Genomic DNA, 18,111 nt, shown 5'->3' with positions numbered 1-18,111 from the left:
CTCTCTCTCTCTCTCTCTCTCTCTCTCTCTCTCTCTCTCTCTCTCTCTCTCTCTCTCTCTCAGTGGATGTGACTCTGGATGCTAATACAGCTCATGCATGTCTCGTGCTCGCTGAAGATCTGAAAGAAGTGAGAGTGGATGTCAGTAGAACTATTAATGAACTTCCAAACAACCCTGACAGGTTTGATTTGTGTCCCAGTGTTTTAGGAAAAGAGGGATTCAGCTCAGGGAAGATTTATTTTGAGGTTCAGGTTAAGGGAAAAACAGATTGGGATTTAGGAGTGGCCAGGGAATCCATCAACAGGAAAGGAAATATTAGTCTGAGTCCTAGGAATGGATACTGGACTATTGGTCTGTGGAAGGGCAATGAATATCAGGCAAGTGCATCTCCTGCATTTTCTCTGTCTCTAAAAGTGGAGCCGCAGACAGTGGGTGTGTTTGTGGATTATGAGGAGGGTCTGGTGTCCTTTTATGATGTGGAGTCCAGGTCTCATATCTATTCTTTCACTGGTCAGTCTTTCACAGAGAAACTCTATCCATTTTTCTTTCCTGGTAAAAATGTTGAAGATGCAATGCCATTAATAGTATCATCTGTCAGTCAAAATATATAAAGGCATACAACGATAATCAGAAAAATATATGTTTTAAGTCATTTGCTGTATAGATAGGAAATAAACACTATTTTCAGTGATGTCTATGTTAATCTGGTGTCTGTAGCCTACTATTTGTTTTCAAAGCTGATGCTATTGGTTCACCTCTGTTTTTAGGACCGCCACAGTATGCGCTTGAGGTCTATAACCTATCTTTGTAAAAAGTAATAAATCCAATAATTATTCATTGTCAAGTGTTTCATTGTCTTTGTGTGTTTTCATCCATGTAAATGCTTAAAGAAAAAAGGGCAATGGCAAACCAACACCACCTAACATCAACAAATCCAGGAGAGACCAGGAGAAAAGAGTCTGGAAGAGCCTTAACGTACCGCTAAAATGTGAATGATAATGTCTTCTAGAAACACAAGAGTCAGCAGCCATATCACCCTTTAGCCCAAGTCTGGTTGCCCACTGAAGCAGGGTTCAGCGTGGTAAGTACCTGGATGGGAGGCCTCAACCTATAGGTTGCTGCTGGATGAGGTGTTAGTGAGGCCAGCAGGGGGGCTTACCCTGTGGTGTGTGTGGGTCCTAATGCCCCATCATAGGGACGGGGACACTATACTGTAAAAAAGCACCGTCCTTCGGATGAGATGTTAAACCGAGGACCTGAGTCTCTGTGGTCACTAAAAATCCCTTACACTTCTCGTAAAGAGTAGGGGTGTAACCCTGGTGTCCTGGCCAGATTCCCTCTAGTCCTTGTCAATCATGGCCTCCTAATAATCCCCATCTCTCTCTCTCCACCTATAGCTAGTGTGTGGTGAGCGCACTGGCACCGTGGCTGCCGTTACATCATCCAGGTGGATGCTGCATACTGGATGCTGGTTTGAGGAGAGACCCCCCTCATATGATTGCAAAGCTTTGGGTGCACAGCAATGCGCAATTTAAATGCTTCATTCATTCAGAATCATTCAAGAGTCCACGTGGAGTTGTTTTGTAGAGAAAATCGGGTGTTTTTTTCAGATATGTCTAAGATTTCGCGTATAATAGACAAATACCTTATATGCCAGTGTACGTTTTTAATGTACTTAATTGGCATTAACAATTATGATTACATATTAATTGCAACTCGCAGCCCACTATAATGATAATGGCATGATATTTATGACATTCAAGGAAAAAGGAAGCCACTTTTCCAGTCAATGTTTATTTTTTTACAATAAGCAAAGCTAAACCATCGCAGCACTTGCCTCACACAACTACTATTTTCAACAAGAGCATGTTTCAGTCATTTTATACAACAAGTTTAGCTTAAGTTAAATAAATTAAACAAAGTTAAATAAACTACACCGATAGTAACATGTCTAAACCAGCTAACTTGTACACATACATGACCAAATTGTACTTGCTGTCTGGGTCAACTAAAAAATATGTCAGAAAATGTTAGGTTGTTTAGTTCTAAAATCTGTGCTTATTTCTACATAGACTTAAACACTAAAGACACATTGTTTCCTGATCTAATTTATTAGACAAGCACATACAGTAAGTGGATTGTGTTGATCCACTCCACTGAAGTATATTAGTCTGAACTGCTAGATCTAATGGCTTCTCCAGAAAGCAAAATATCTCAAAATTGCTTGATCCAAGCCACTAGGGGGCCTTGTGGGACCCATGGTCTTTAAATAAGTAAAAGTGAAACTGATTCAAGTTACTGGAATGGTTGTCCTAAAGGTAACTTCTAATATTGGATAGCCTTTTTTCATGCACATTTAGGCTACACAAAAAGCAGGCACTAACCCGCAGGTACATTAGCAAGTTCAGCTGATCAGGTAATGTACAATTATGTACATGTAGGTGAAAGCACAGATTTTGTGCTTTTGGTGTGTGCTTTCATTATTTATTACTGTCATGTTAATGGTGTTTAACTAGTATTCCATTTTATGTTGATCTGAATGTAATATCAAGATCTGTGATAGAATTTTTTGATGCTTTTCACCTTAAAAAATAATCTTGGTCATGTAATTTGTCAGTGGTTCTACTGATTTCTACTTTTTATAAAGGGAGTGGAAGAGAAAATGGCTGAATGTTTACCAGCACCTCCAAAAACAGGAAGAAAGCATAGAAGAAAATGTATTGATTTACCTCAATGTAAGTTTTTGTTGTCAGTCAAGCATTTATCCAGAGACAAAAACTTTGCATTATTGTTTTAGTTGTTTAACCACCAAGGCATGTAATTATTAGCAAATAGGAATTTATTTCATGGTACATTTATCATAACTTGCTATATACTGTATCATAATGAAAGATTAATGGCTTTTATCATATGGAAAGAAAAACCATCTCGTATCGTATCTGCCATGATATTACTGGAAGTATATTCCTGAAATAAACTTGAACTACATAATGTTTTTGATGACTTTTAATGACTTTTTTTCCAGTTATGGCATACTGTGAGGCACCAGATATGCGTGAACATCTTCAGTGTTCTGTCTGTCTGGATGTGTTCAATGATCCGGTCACTACTCCATGTGGACACAACTTCTGTAAGACCTGCCTGACGGCATGCTGGGAACACAGCCAGGAGTACAGATGTCCATATTGTAAAGGAACTTTCATCCAGAGACCTGATCTGAAGTTCAATGTTGCACTTAAAGCGATTGTACAACTGTTTGAGAAAAACCCAGAAGGTATACATGTATATAATTATGTTTTGCCGTATTTGAACTGAGCATGAAACGGTAACTGAATTAACTAGTGTTGTCTTTTGATATTCAAATATGATTTTTTCTTGTCTTTAGGCCTGTCTACTGCTGGTGAGCCATTGTCAGATGAGCTGCAGTGCTCTATTTGTCTGGATGTGCTTGACAATCCCGTCACAACTCCATGTGGACACAGCTTCTGTAAGACCTGCCTGACGGCATGCTGGGAACACAGCCAGGTGTACAGATGTCCATATTGTAAAGGAACTTTCATCCAGAGACCTGATCTGAAGTTCAATGTTGCACTTAAAGTGATTGTACAACTGTTTGAGAAAAACCCAGAAGGTATACATGTATATAATTATGTTTTGCCGTATTTGAACTGAGCATGAAACGGTAACTGAATTAACTAGTGTTGTCTTTTGATATTCAAATATGATTTTTTCTTGTCTTTAGGCCTGTCTACTGCTGGTGAGCCATTGTCAGATGAGCTGCAGTGCTCTATTTGTCTGGATGTGCTTGACAATCCCGTCACAACTCCATGTGGACACAGCTTCTGTAAGACCTGCCTGAAAAAGTGCTGGGACATCAGTCAGAACTGCACCTGTCCAGTTTGTATAGAAACATTCAACAAAAGGCCTGATCTAAAGTGTAACACAGGTCTTAAAGCGATTGTAGAAGTCTTTGAAAAAAACTCAGGTGTGTACATTTTCAATGCATTCTATAATGTAACTTTTAGCAAATACGTGATGCTAGTTTGATTAAGCCGGATGTCACACACCAACATATATGGAAAGTCACATACTGTTTCCGGGACCAACCGCTCAATCATGAAAATATAAAAAAAAATGCTAATATAGACTCATTACATGATAAACTGCTGAAAACCTCCGATCCCATCCTTTTTCTCTATAATGAAATCACACACGCACACTGCGATCATTCTTTTTTTTTTTTACAAATTATTACAATATTAATGTCGGAGATTCCGTGAGCCTGGAGACTGTAGTGTACACTGTGAGTTTATAAGCGTTTCGCTTGCATGTGTGATATGAAGAAACAGTGCTTATAAATGGCTGTTTAAACATATCCTCCATTAAAATGACTGGAGGCTTGGTCCCAGAAACAATATTCCTTATGTCACAACTTAACACGCAAATAGACAAAGGTTGTACTAGGCATTTAGCCTGTGTGTTTCTTTCAGAAGGACATTTTGATATGATTGTTTTGTGGTGTTTTTTAAGGGTACAAGCGGGAAAAAGTAATGATGGAATACTCACCACCACTAGAAAGGGAAGACCAAGAAGAGACACTGGGTAAAACTTCTGGTAAGTCAGTAACATAGAGATAAAACTTTGTCCTTTTCATAAATTCACAGTAACCATTATGGACACATTGCGTTACAGTCAGCCTTGACTTAAAAGGATATTTCAAATATATATTTGATAAAAAGTTAAATAAAAAATATGTTCATGTATTATTTAGGTTTTTTCACAGTATTTTCTCTTTCTCCAGTCATGGCTTCCTCTAGTGATATCCTGATTAAAGACCTTCAGTGCTGTGTTGGCCCAGATCTATTCAATAATCCACTTACTGCATGTGCTTATGGGCACAACTTTAAGACCTGTCTGTTGGAAATCAGTCAGGATTGCGATTGTCCTTGCTGTAAAGAAAACATCAGTGGGATGCTTGATCTTAGGGAGATGGTGCAGTATTGGCCTCAGTCTGAAATCTGTAGGTGTCAGAGCTCTGAGGCTAAACCTGGACTTCATGATATAAAGCAAGTCATAATGATTGAGCTTTCAGAGAATATAAATCGCAATATATGCAAGAAACACGAGGCTATCCTGGAGCTGATCTGTAGAGGAAGAGCTGACAATGAGAAACATAAGAGAAACCTGGAGCTGTTCTCTAAAGATTTCCAGACAAGTGTGTATCTGTTCTGCACTGAGGGAGATCACAGAACTCATAACACTCTTCCTGTAGACAGTGCAGAGATGAAGGTAAGAATGGTATTTTTGAAAGCCAACAACATTGTAAGCAACCATAAAGCATATGGAAAGAAATAAAGCATCTCTATTCCTCGCATCACAGACCCACACACGTGTACAGCACATCATCCAGGACACCATGAAGAAAATAAAAGAAATCAAACACTCAGTCGAACCGAGCAAAGTAAGTCTAACAGCTTTGGATAAACTTATGTAAACTATCTTCACTGATCTAAATCACTCTGTTGAGAGATGTCAGGGCTTGACATTTTGTACATTTACTGTATCATAACAGCACTGACTTGTAACTAATATAAACGTCTAAGCTGTTTTACGAGCTCAGCTGGTAATGTACGTGAAGCATCCATTTCAAAATGTTTTACTTTACTGTCATGTTAATGGTGTTACACTGGTATTCCATTAATGTCGACCTGAATGTGATATCAAGAGCTGTGATAGATTTTTTTGATGCTTTTCACCATAATAAAAATAAACTTGGTCATGTCATTTGTCAGTGGTTCTACTGATTTCTACTTTTTATAAAGGGAGTGGAGGAAAAAATGGCTGAATGTTTACCAGCACCACCAACAACAGGAAGAAAGAGTAGAAGAGAAAGTATTGATATACCTCCACGTACGTTTTTGTTGTCAATCAAGCATTTATCCAAATATAAAAACTTTGCATTATTGTTTAGTTGTTTAACCACCAAGACATTTAATTATTAACAAATATGAATATATTATTTCATATCATGTGGTTTGTAAACGTATACATTCATATTATCATAACGTACAAAATATCATAATGCAAGATTAATGGGTTGTATCAAATAGCATGAAACAACTGATCTGTTGAGTATTAAAGTTGTTGATGACTTAATGAACGTCTTTGTGTTAAAAGTGTTTTTTCACATTTTTTCCAGTTATGGCTTCCTGTGAGGCACCAGCTATGCATGAACATCTTCAGTTTTCTGTCTGCCTGGATGTGTTCAATGATCCAGTCACTACTCCATATGGACACAACCTCTGTAAGACCTGCCTGACGGTATGCTGGGAACACAGCCAGGAGTACAGATGTCCATCTTTCATCCAGAGACCTGATCTGAAGTTCAATGTTGTACTTAAAGCAATTGTACATCTGTTCAAGAAAAACCCAGAAGGTAAATAGGAAGAGTTCAGATGCATCACCCACTAATGGAAATAAATGAACATTTACTTTCAGCAATACCAGACATTTCAGACCTGGCAGAGTGTGGTATATAGCGGGTTTTGAAGCAAAATTATTTGCGTAACGTGTGGAGAGCATTCACTCAACACTGTAATCTCATGTTTGAAGGAGGTGGCTTTTTGTGCATGCGTGTGGATGTTTTTGTGATAACGCTGTGAAGAAAGTGATCTGTCAATCTGTTTGTCAGAACTGTATTTGAACTGAGCATGAGCATTTTTTCACATTCAAATTATTTTTTTCTTGTCTAGGCCTGTCTGATGCTGGTAAGCTGATACTGATTTATTTGATATCCGTATATTTCCTATGGATAAATTAAAATCACCTGACATTATTGCTGCTTATCTTCCAGAAAGCACTTCCTGAGCACTGGGTGAAAACCACAGTTATACTGCCACTATATCTTTCATTATCTTGGATCTCAACTGTCCTCTGTATTCAACTGATTGTTTTTTTGCTTGCCCACAAAACCAAATAATCATTTATTAATATACAAAGTATAATCATCATTTTAACCATAGGCCTATAACCACTTTAGATTATTTAGAGTATATTGTGTTTAAAGACTTTATTAAAAATACCTATATCTAACAGGAAGATGATGTGACATCTATTTTAGATAAATATCTAATATGTGTAATACAGTTAATCTCCATACCACGTAGACTATTCATATCATAATGCTTTTAAGTGAATTGTGTCATTTTTAACATTTTAAAATAATGTTGTTAATATTTTCATATTCCTCATTATTGTAACAAAAAAAGAGTTTTGTGGCTGTATGGCAGTTTTAAAATAACATGCAGCTAATTTTAGATACTTAAATGAAGTAATAAGAGTAAATGAGAAAAAAAAGTTTTTTTGTGGATGCCTATAAGTGTGAATCTTAAAATTATTCCTGTATCAAACAATAAAACAAAATAAAAATCCAGGTCCAGGTTTTGCATTAATCTAGAATATTAGGCATATTAAAACTGTTATTGGTCAAAAATACATACAATAAATAGTGGACAAAAAGCAATATGATACATTATTGCAACAGGTAAATTTTGTGTAAGCATCATTATTCAGGTTTTCTCACTCATATCATTACCAATTTAAAACTTTTTTTAATTCAGGAATGCAACTGGCAGATAAATTAGTTTTGAGATTGTTTCTCGTGTAAATGCTTGAAGCAGAACCTCTCCGTAAATGTATAACTGTATTGTGTGAAATAGAAGAAAAGAGATAAAGGAAGATTTTACAGTTCTATGTAATGGAAAGGTATCAGCCCTGAACCTAACACTAAATCTTAAATGTATGCATGAGTATTTTGTTGGGTAAGAAAACTCTAGGTAAATGGGTTAATAATGAGTATGTTTCATAATGTTAATAAAAATCTGATCATTCCAACAAGTTTTCTCTGATTGTTCAGGAATTGCCTAATATGTAATATACATTAACAGTATTAGGAAAAGTTGTTTTTTTACAAAATAAGTTTAGATCTGTTTATTTTAAAATATTGTGGATTGTTAAATGAAAATTTTCTATTCCTTACGGTAGACAGAGTCTTAATCGTTGGTGACTTTAACATCCACATTGATAATCAAAAAGATACTCTCTTTTATAGACATTCTCAACACTAAACTAAATGTGACTGGACCTACACACAACCGTCATACTTTAGATTTAATTCTGTCATATTGTCTCGACATTTATAACATAGAAATCCTGCCCCAGAGCAATGATATTACGGACCACTGCCTTGTCACCTGTGTGATTCATATAGCAAAAACCTCTCAATGTACTCCACGCTATCGATTGGGTAGAACAGTTATTTCAACAATGAAAGATTTATCACTAACTGTTTTTATAGTGTGTTGTCATTTAGGACAACATTTAGGACCCAGATCGATTTGACACACTTTGTATTCCACCCTGAATCAAGAATCAGCTAAAGAGCACACAATTAAAGCAACAAAAGATGATCCAGAGTAAACCAGGAAGATTCAAGAGATCAGACACTCATATAAATCAGAAAAGTAAGTCCAGAATTCTACAATATTATGACGTTGAAGCTTTCTAGATGTGGTGGTTTATAGAACACGACAAACATGAATATGCATTTTCATTTATCTTTTTTAGAGGAACACAAAGAAAGAGAAAGCAAACTGATGAGCTCTTCACTGCTCTTCCCTGGTTTTCCTTTCACCTGCTGTTGATTTACCCATCCCTGTGCAGCCCTTTAAACACCAGAAACTGCACTCAGATCAGTTTTAACACTCATCAAACATGAATGGAAAGCTCGCTCTGGCTAAACTGCAGGAGACTCTAAATGAGACTGAAAGAAACGGGTATTTTACACATAAAAATATATTGCTACAGCTGTAAATATGTTTGTGGCAAGGGGGGCGTGGTTCAGCGAGGTCTGCAGCGGGAGAGAGAGCTGGGAGACGAGCGGTGAGTAAATGGGGCGAGTGCGAATGACAAACACCCTGTGTTCCATTCTAGTAATTTGCGTGGGGATGTATAAAGCCAGCGTGGAAGCAGAAGCCGAGGAGAGAGAGACCCACGACTACTACTGGAGCTGGAGAGACTGAAGCCGAGAGGAGTGCGAGAATCTTCAAGTAGCGAGACTGCTTGTTATTTTGTGTTTATATATTAAAGTGCGTGTGGCGCAACGTCTTATGGAGAGAAGTGTGGAAATAAAGAAAACTTCCAGCAGTAGTCAACCCGACCCCGACCTCTTCTGACTCTTGTGAACGTATTACAGTGGTGCCGAAACCCGGGATACGGAAGGAAGAAGGGAAGCCGTGGCCAGTATGCAGACTCCGCCGGCAACGCCATTTGCGGACATGATTTCATCGCTCACGGTCCTCCACCGGGAACAACATCAAGCCTTGCTGCAGCTGCGGAATGACCAGGAGGGTCGATTCCAGGCCATCCTCCAAGCACAGCAAGAGGACCGCGAGACGTTCCGGAGCTGGATGGACCGGGAGATTCAGGCGGGGGCCCGCGCCGCATTGGCGCCTTCCACCCACCTGTTGCTCACAAAGATGGGTCCACAAGACGAACCGGAAGCTTTCCTGGATCTCTACGAGAGGGCCGCAGAGACCAGCAGCTGGCCGAGGGACCAGTGGGCCATGAGACTGCTACCGCTATTATCGGGAGAAGCACAGGTGGCGGCCCAACAACTGCCTCCCCCAGAATCTCCTGGTCTATGACGAGCTGCAGAGAGCCATCCTGCAGAGGGTCGGCCGGAGCCCCGAGGAGCATCGCCAGCGATTCCGGTCGCTGGGGCTCGAAGAAACCGGCCGGCCCTTCATTCTAGCTTAACAGCTCCGGGACTCGTGCCGCAGATGGCTGAGGGAGGCGACGTAGAGAAGATCATCGACCGGGTGGTACTGGAGCAATTTACAACTTGCCTACCCCGGAAGACGGCGGGGTGCGTCCAGTGCCACCGGCCGACGTCGCTGAACTCAGCCATCCAGCTGGCGGAGGATCATATGGTCGCGTGCCACGGGGTCGGCGAGCCCTTACCAGCGGCCTCTCTCTCTCTACCACCACCGACCAGACCGGTTCCGGCTCCCCGGACTCGCCCACCTGGACCACCGAAAGGTCGAGGAGGACGAGGCGGGCCTGGATCGGGACCGGCCGAGGAGATGGGAGCGGCGCCCGGACGACTCGGAACCCCGATGCATGGAGCCACCTATTCCCCGGCTGCTCCGCTCTCCCCACGCCAGACCGCTGCCCCATTTCCTGCCGCCCGGGTGGCGGGGAGGCCTGGACCTGAACCCGGACCATTTCCTCTCCCGCTGCGGACCTCGCTGAACCACGCCCCCCTTGCCACAATGTTTTATAGCCATCAAACAAGAAAACCCATTAATGGAAAAATCTCTAAAGTTCTAAAGGGGGTGCAGCAGCATTCAGGTAATGTGAACATTATCACTGTCCTTGTATAATTGCGTGCAATATTCTAATTATGAATATGCAAATTCAGACTAGAACTTGATGAGGCAGCTAAATACACATACATCATTTGATTATTTTTTATTCTTTTGTCGAACTTAGTTTATAGACATCTAATTCTACAATGTGATTAAACTCAAATTCACAAACATGACAAAGTGATCCAAATGCAGCAGCAATGATACAGTACAACCACAAAACATTTCAAACTAGGCTTGTGTATATGTATGTGTATCCTATCCATATATAAATGTGTATATTTTTTATATTGGGGTTAATCAGCAATTTTGCCAGATGCATTATGTGGTTACTAACTGCAGCCTGTAGGGAGCCTGAACAGCAGCATGTACTCTGACTCTGGCTGATGAACATTTCCAGTAGATAAACATTGCAGCAGGCAGTAGAGTAAATGCAACGCTGAGGCACAAAACTACCGGCATGAGGATCTCTGCTGTAACCACTGCCACAGTGGACAGAGAGGTGAGGTCAAAGGTCAATCTGCAGTGAGAAGTGGCCTCTTTCTTGTCATGATCTCTAAATTGGACACAATATATAATCCTTATTGATATGGAGGCAATTTACATAAAATCTAACACATTTTTAAACGCAAACCATTCCTATTTATATAACCGCTGACATTTTGTGATGAATATATTTATATACTTTAGAGCAAAAAAAAGAACACCAACCTTTCTCCGCATGTGCCACATGATTTCTGTCTGAAGGTGGGAGGAGCTAAATCAGAATATTGACATAATCTCTTGTTTGGGCAGAAAATTAAACCCTGATATCCGGGTACCTGTAAAGAAATACATTTATGAGATAAATGCAGCATGGCCAAGAAAGTCATTCTGCTCAGTAAATATTAGTACTTGTGAGAAACTGACAAACCTTGATGCTCTTTCCTGCTGGACAGTCCAACCAATCAGAATCCATCACCTGAATTTGATACCTGTTTATTCCGGTGCACTTATGTCTGTAACAATAACCCACTACTGGCAGACCAGCGGATGAATGACTCTATAAAAACATAAATAATAGTAGTTACTAGTATAGTCCCAATACCTGAAAACTTGACACGGACAAACATTATTATGTACATAAATAATGTGCAGCACCTTTCTGGTGAGGTTGGATATAAAACACCGGCTGTCAGATCCAAAGATCTCACCGCTGCATTTATCCAATTCACTGCTTCTCCCATTCTCCTCTATCCAACATTCACTCTAATAAAGAACAATTACATACTAATCATGAGAGATACAACAAAATACAGAAAGCAATGAAATATAAAGACGAGCTCCAAACAAAACCAAAGACTCACAGCATTCGCCAGGGGTTTAAAAACATAGCAGCCATCCAAGTATTGATCAGTGAGACACTCCCCCTTGTGGAGGTGAAGATAATGACATCCCAATTCGCTATAGAAAAGAAGTTGAACCCGCCACAAGATGTTTGAATAAAACAATGTACGACATATTAGTAGAATTTATTTTTAAATAAATGTCTTCCTTGTTTAAAGTGACATTCAGAGAAATCATTTCATTACCTGCCTGTGCAAAAAAAGGTTGAGGAATTGTGACAGGTAAAGACGGACCCAAACCGGTGACCTTCACCTAAAAAATACACCACTGCTGAGTAACATTAAAGGGATAGTTCACCCAAAAATGAAAATTCTGTCATCATTTACTCACCTATGAGTTGTTCCATATCTGTATAAATTTCTTTGTTCTGATGAACACAGAGAAAGATATTTGGAAGAATGATTATAACCAAACAGATCTCGTCCTCCATTGACTACCATAGTAGGAAAAAATACTTTATCATTTTTTTCTGCTCTGTTGAATACAAAAGAAGTCATTTTGAAGAATGAAGGACTGCAAACAGTTCTGGGGCACTTTTGACCACCATTGTATTTTTTCCTACTATATGGTAGTCAATGGGGGCGAGATCTGTTTGGTTATAAGCATTCTTGCAAATATCTTTCTCTGTGTTCATCAGAACAAAGAAATTTATACAAATTTGGAACAATTCGAAGGTGAGTAAATTATGACAGAATTTTCATTTTTGGGTGAACTATCCCTTCAAATGGAGAGGCTTGACTCCAACCTCAACAAATCGTTGGAAATCTTACCCTCTCCCCACACCAGACTCTGAGCTCGGCTGAGGTTGACTGAATACCAGCCTGTATCCTGAAGAGCAGCGAGTGTGACCGGATCAATCCGAACCAGAGATGGCTCTGCCAATGAAGCTGTCATTATGGAGCCCTGCAGCACACGGGCCTCCCAGTGTGATGAGACACCATCAGAACCAGCATCCTGAAATCAAGAAAGAGTTCAAAAGAGACAGGGGGGTCTGGATTTTAATATCTTATACACGATTTGTGAATTTCCGTGCTAGTGTTTGGAGAGATGCTTGTCTTCTTGAGGTACCTTGTTCTCTAATAGAGCTCCAAGGTCAGTCTGTGTAGCATTGAGGTGTTTCTGCATTGTGCTGATCACAGTGGGTGAATAAAGTCTAACCTGCCCCGTCTCATCTGTGCTGGTCACATGGCCATGAAACCAACAGTCAACACCAGCTTAATAACAAATCACACAGTAATGTACAATGCAAGATCAGTGATTAACCAAGACTCATCCAAGCCAAAATGCAAACAAAAACAAGATGGAGATCATTAATGAAAATTAAAAATGATTAAAGATGATCAATTTAAAAACTCACTCTTATTGCAAAAGTTAATTTCTGACACTGGTATCATAATAGGGCTACAATAATATACAATAATACTCATTCTGGAACAATACATCACAACAACATATTGATACGATTTCTCACACAATTATGTTTACACTATAAGACAAAAGAAAAGTAGTGTTACTGACTCTGAGAGGAGAAGGAACAATCCCTCCACCTACTGTAGAGCTCTTTACTGAAACCCAACACATGGAATAACTCATGCAGGACAGTCTGTACAGCAACAACAATGAAAAAGAGTTAAAGGGATAGTTCATCTACAATTACAATTTTATTGTGTTAATTTTAAAATGTTATTTCAACCCAACATTGGGTCAAAAATGAACAAACTCAACCGTTGGGTTATTAATTAACATATGCTGGGTTGTTTTAACCCAAAATGCTGGTTTGTCCATTTTTTGACCCAACGCTAAATAACCCAACAGTTTATGACTCTTTCATGGCTCTAATTTTTAGACTCTTTCTTCTGTACAAAGAACATATTTCAAGAAATGTCTCAGTGAATTTGTGTCCATATGGAAGATGATGGAAGTTTCAGTTTTGGGTGAACTATCCATCTTGGTATTTCTTACTTCCTAAAAACTATAATAGTCATTCTTAGCATCTCTCTGATACACTCTCACATACTGTCACCTGCACAACGTGACCGTGTGTGTATCTTTCCACACTGAGTTGTTCTCTACAGATGACCATGACCCCAGCTAGAGGTCGTCCCCAAGAGTCTGTCTGGCAGTGAGCGGCATAGGCCAGTACACTAGACTGAGAGAGACAAAGGTGCGACACAAACAGAAACAATAACAGCATTCCAATGTGTATAACTGACTATCTAATGCATGACAAGAAGGGAAAAGTAAGGTCTCTACCTCAGCTCGACATTTATCAGTGTTGTGAGTAAATACATAAAGCAGAAAGTCTGTGTCAGGAACTCCCACCCCCTCTGGCCTCAGCACTCTTGGGATTGGATGATCAGGATGTGGATAAACAAAACAGCCATCCAAGTGCTCATCTGTTATCTGTCAATCAAAAGCAGGCAGGCCTGGAATATGAAAACACCATGAGTCATTTTTGATGTAAAGTGTGTGTTTGTTTTTAGACTTACAGTCACATCGAGACAACTCTCAGATCTGTAGTTCTCATTGGCACGGCCGCATCTGTGGAGATTGATACAGATGGACATTTTAAAGCAAATTTGGAATTCAGGTAAAAGAAGTAAAGAATTATTTACAGAAGATATGACCTGTCACATAAACAGGTTTGAAATGTAGAGCAGAGTATTTTAAAAGAAGATAATTTAAAGGACTCGGGCAATAAGAGAAAAACATCTGGAACATACTTCATAAAGTTAAGAGTGCTGCTGTTTCTCCAAATGAATTTGCAGTATTTGTTCATGTCTCTGTTCAGCAGCAGTCTGTCTGGAACTCTTCTCACTACCAACAAATAATAGAACTTGCAAACAAAGATTGCTTTGCATTGAGTATGTATTTAAGAAATCACACACCTGACAGTAAACTGGATACTTTGCTCACAGCTTCACGAACTGCTGCCATTAATCTCTTACTTTCCCAGTCTGAGAGGGCAGGGTTTTCTTTTGGAATCCACGTCTTGATCCTGATTGGTTGTAGATCAAGTGATTCCTCATCTCTATCTCTTTTAGATCGCTGAGGCTTTTGATAGCTGAGTGCAGTTTCACCCGAAGACCGATGAGCCAAGTCGTGTCGTTTCAGTGAGGATACAACTTTAATTGATGTTTGAACATTGTCAAAGATACACTTCCCCCAAGAGGGAAACCATGGCAACAGTAATATGCCAATACAAACACAATGCAGGAAAGCCATCATCTAGTAGTAGACCATCAAAATAACAGAAAGAAAAATATATATTAATGCACTTATTATTTGCCAGAAATGTTTACAAAATACTTTAAACAAAATTACACTATATTAGTAGTGTAATTAATATGTAATAACATCTTCATAACAAAGTCTTCATTATTCGTAAAGAATATTGTGATAACGTTACAAAAGGTTCCATTTAATCCAGCAAATGCATTAGCTAACATAGACTAGCAATGAGCTTTAGTTTTCCTGCTTTCATTGCTATTTTCTTACTGTTCATGTCAGTTCATTGTGCATTAACCATGTTAAGAAATAACTTTTGAACAAATGCATTAGTAAATTAAATCTGTGACATTAACCATTTACTTTTGTCACATTTAAACACACAGATTTTTACTTTTACAGATTTCTTACCAGCACAGAATCGCCTTTCTATCCTGTATCATGAGATGGCGAGTCATGTAACACGATCAAATATGCTTCAGCTCTCTCTTCAGTTTTCATTGTGGTATTTCTCCTGTGAATGATCATGTACTCCCTCCTCAGTAAAGAAACTCATCATTGACAATGCAAGCTTTGAAGTGCAAATAGCACATTCACTCCATATGGTTTCAGGAGTATTAATGACACCTGGCTTCCATTTTAACCTTAGGAGGAAATGTCACCTACTTACCATGGCATATAAACCTGTGTTAAATCTTATTTAGTTTTTAAACTATTTAAAGAGCATACACATCTTTTCACTTTAAAAAAGTTTAAAACTAGTTTAGGACTTTTGAAACTTGCAAATTTAATAAACTAGTAGACAAGGAATAATTAAACTGACATAAAAATCACACAAGAAAAGCTTAAAAGTGCAAATCATTTTAATCTTTGTGGATTTCCAGCTGGTTCAGCAAATATATACAGTAAAATTCATCTTACTATCACCAGTTCATCTAAGATAACAACTACTCACCACTTTCTATTACAATCACCATTCAAGCAGATGCGAGTTTAAAAAATACATGTAAAACTACAATCAACAGGGTAACAGGAGGAGTGAAAGGAGAGATCATAACAGGTGACTTGAGATATGGCACCACGACCGGTCTTCCATTTACAAAGGAACCTGAAATATGAAATCTATATTTTTCATTATTAAAAGACTCATTCAAGTTATCGTGATGTCATTCAGTTGGGTGGTACACACACATGAAGTATAAGTGAAACCTCAGGCACCAGAGGGATTGTCTCAACTCTGTGGTGCTAGTTTAGTATCTCTCACACACACGGTTCTTTAGTATTAAATTAAAGCCACAGTTGCAATGCACTACCATTTACATTTAACATCCGTGTAAACATTTGTGCAAGTGTATTGGTGTGTTTGGCCCTACGTGCAAGCACATACGCAGTCACATCGTGTCTAGTGATATAGGAAGCTCAATACAAGGCACTTCTCGGAAACATATGTGGCCTGTAGCAGTATGAGGTAAACTCAAATGTATGCACATTACACAACCATCTGAAATGAAGTCTGCAGAAATAAAAAGAATGTTTTGAGATTTGTAATCGGCAAAGATTTAAACAGAGGAACTTCTAATCCAGCTGGGGGAAGATTTTATTGTGCAAATGTTTCTTCTAATATAAATAACACCAAAGTCCTTTTATGTAAGTCCTATCTACTTGAATGGGGGAAGGCAGATATTTATAAAATCACTGGCAAAAATCACGATTAAACAGCATATTTTCGATCAATAATTAAACATGAACTGTATCATGACTTTGGTTTGCTAAGCTTGATTTGCGAAAAAAAAAACTTTTTTGAGGTCGCCTCATCTACTGGGCCTCATCTACTCATCTACTAGGCTGGCAAGCGTCTCACAAGAGCCTCGCCCCAGAGAATCGTCAGTCTTTATCGATTGACGATTGGCTCGTTTTACTGGAATGTGGGATTTCCTTTGCTAGAGCGGCCATATTGAGCATTGCATTCCTCGCCATTCATTGTAACGGCAGTGGCGCATCTTGTTAATATTAAGTAAGTGTGGTGATGTGATCAACCAGTCTATTTATTGGTTTGGAAATGGTATGTTCCACGGGTATAAAAGGAGACTGAACTGACATCTAACTAGGCGCGTCAACAGGGCCCCAGAATTGACGTGATTTCCTGTGCGCCGTGCTGTATGTTCAGGGGGTGAGAGCTACTGGTGGCAGTTGCATTGTGAATATTTCACGTTGAAAAGGGTAAATGGAGACTTTTTTAATTTACAGTGTGGCTGAGGAGTAATGCAAACACATTGAATGCCGTTTACCTTTGTGAGCCTTTAACTTGCACACGTGTCGAGCTCGTTGGGTGGTGTGAGTCATTATCCGCAGGTGTGTTACTCATTTTATGCATGGGTTGATGAAAAGGTAATTTCTCTCTTTTAAGACAAAGGTCTTTTATGTTTTAACAGTGACTAAGGGGCCAGGAGGTGTTGCAGCAGGCTTTATGGGCGCGATTTGGGCCTTGTGACCCTCTCTTTTGAGCAATACAAATTAATACGACCTGCATGCCGTAATTGATGCCTGAACGGGAGTGCTTCCGGACGGGTCGGATGGTTTCGTTTCTCTTCACGCTGATCTGTTCGACCACTCTTCTATGGCAAGCCGATGGTGTCACAAATGCGCTATAGATTAAATGCGTTTATATCTGAACACCGTATTTGAAGGCGTTTTAAACGCTGTAAAAAACACGTGAAAAGCCATCTATAGCGCCGTATTTAACGGAGTTTTAAGGTGAAGGGACGCGTGTTTCCCATTCAGTCACTTTCTTTAATGCCTGGTCCGTTTTGGAAAACACCCGGGCTGTTAGCTGAGACTTGTAGTGCAGATGCATCTGTCACTCACCCCCAGGCGCGCAGTGGTGCGGTCTTTACAGAGTTTTTTTCCCTCAGAAAAGCAACTTTTTGGATATGCATTAGTTTTCAGTGAATGGAAAAATGTCTCTCTCGGCGTCTTCTCTGTTCAGTTAGCGACAGAAGCAGAACATTCATGACCAAACCACAGCTTACTTGTGAGTGAATACAAAACACCTTTTACAGGCACCTGTCAT

General features: G+C 39.3%; 2 protein-coding genes across 3 annotated transcripts in view; both read left to right on the top strand.

Moving 5' to 3' along the window:
• The window catches only part of LOC130552374 (E3 ubiquitin-protein ligase TRIM39-like), a 4,093-nt gene extending 3,019 nt beyond the window's left edge, over positions 1-1,074 (top strand). The window contains exons 7-8 of one of the 2 annotated variants that reach the window (XM_057330615.1): positions 64-377; positions 891-1,074. In XM_057330615.1, the coding sequence (XP_057186598.1) occupies positions 64-377; positions 891-923 (347 nt within the window). In that variant the 3' untranslated portion in view covers positions 924-1,074. Of the gene's footprint in view, positions 1-63; positions 838-890 lie in introns of those variants that run through there. The other variant, XM_057330607.1, reaches the window with a different exon arrangement.
• A 17-nt stretch (positions 1,075-1,091) lies between these two features.
• The window catches only part of LOC130552366 (E3 ubiquitin-protein ligase TRIM39-like), an 80,965-nt gene continuing 63,945 nt past the window's right edge, over positions 1,092-18,111 (top strand). The window contains exons 1-5 of the mRNA XM_057330599.1: positions 1,092-2,318; positions 2,648-2,735; positions 3,026-3,274; positions 3,386-3,631; positions 3,743-3,985. Coding sequence (XP_057186582.1) covers positions 2,304-2,318; positions 2,648-2,735; positions 3,026-3,274; positions 3,386-3,631; positions 3,743-3,985 — 841 coding nt within the window. The 5' untranslated portion in view covers positions 1,092-2,303. The remainder of the gene's footprint in view (positions 2,319-2,647; positions 2,736-3,025; positions 3,275-3,385; positions 3,632-3,742; positions 3,986-18,111) is intronic.

The sequence above is a fragment of the Triplophysa rosa genome, linkage group LG1 (genome assembly GCF_024868665.1).
Source record: "Triplophysa rosa linkage group LG1, Trosa_1v2, whole genome shotgun sequence".
NCBI lineage: Eukaryota > Metazoa > Chordata > Actinopteri > Cypriniformes > Nemacheilidae > Triplophysa > Triplophysa rosa.
The sequence above is the reverse complement of the archived record's forward strand: the minus strand, read 5'-3'. Positions and strand labels throughout refer to the sequence as shown.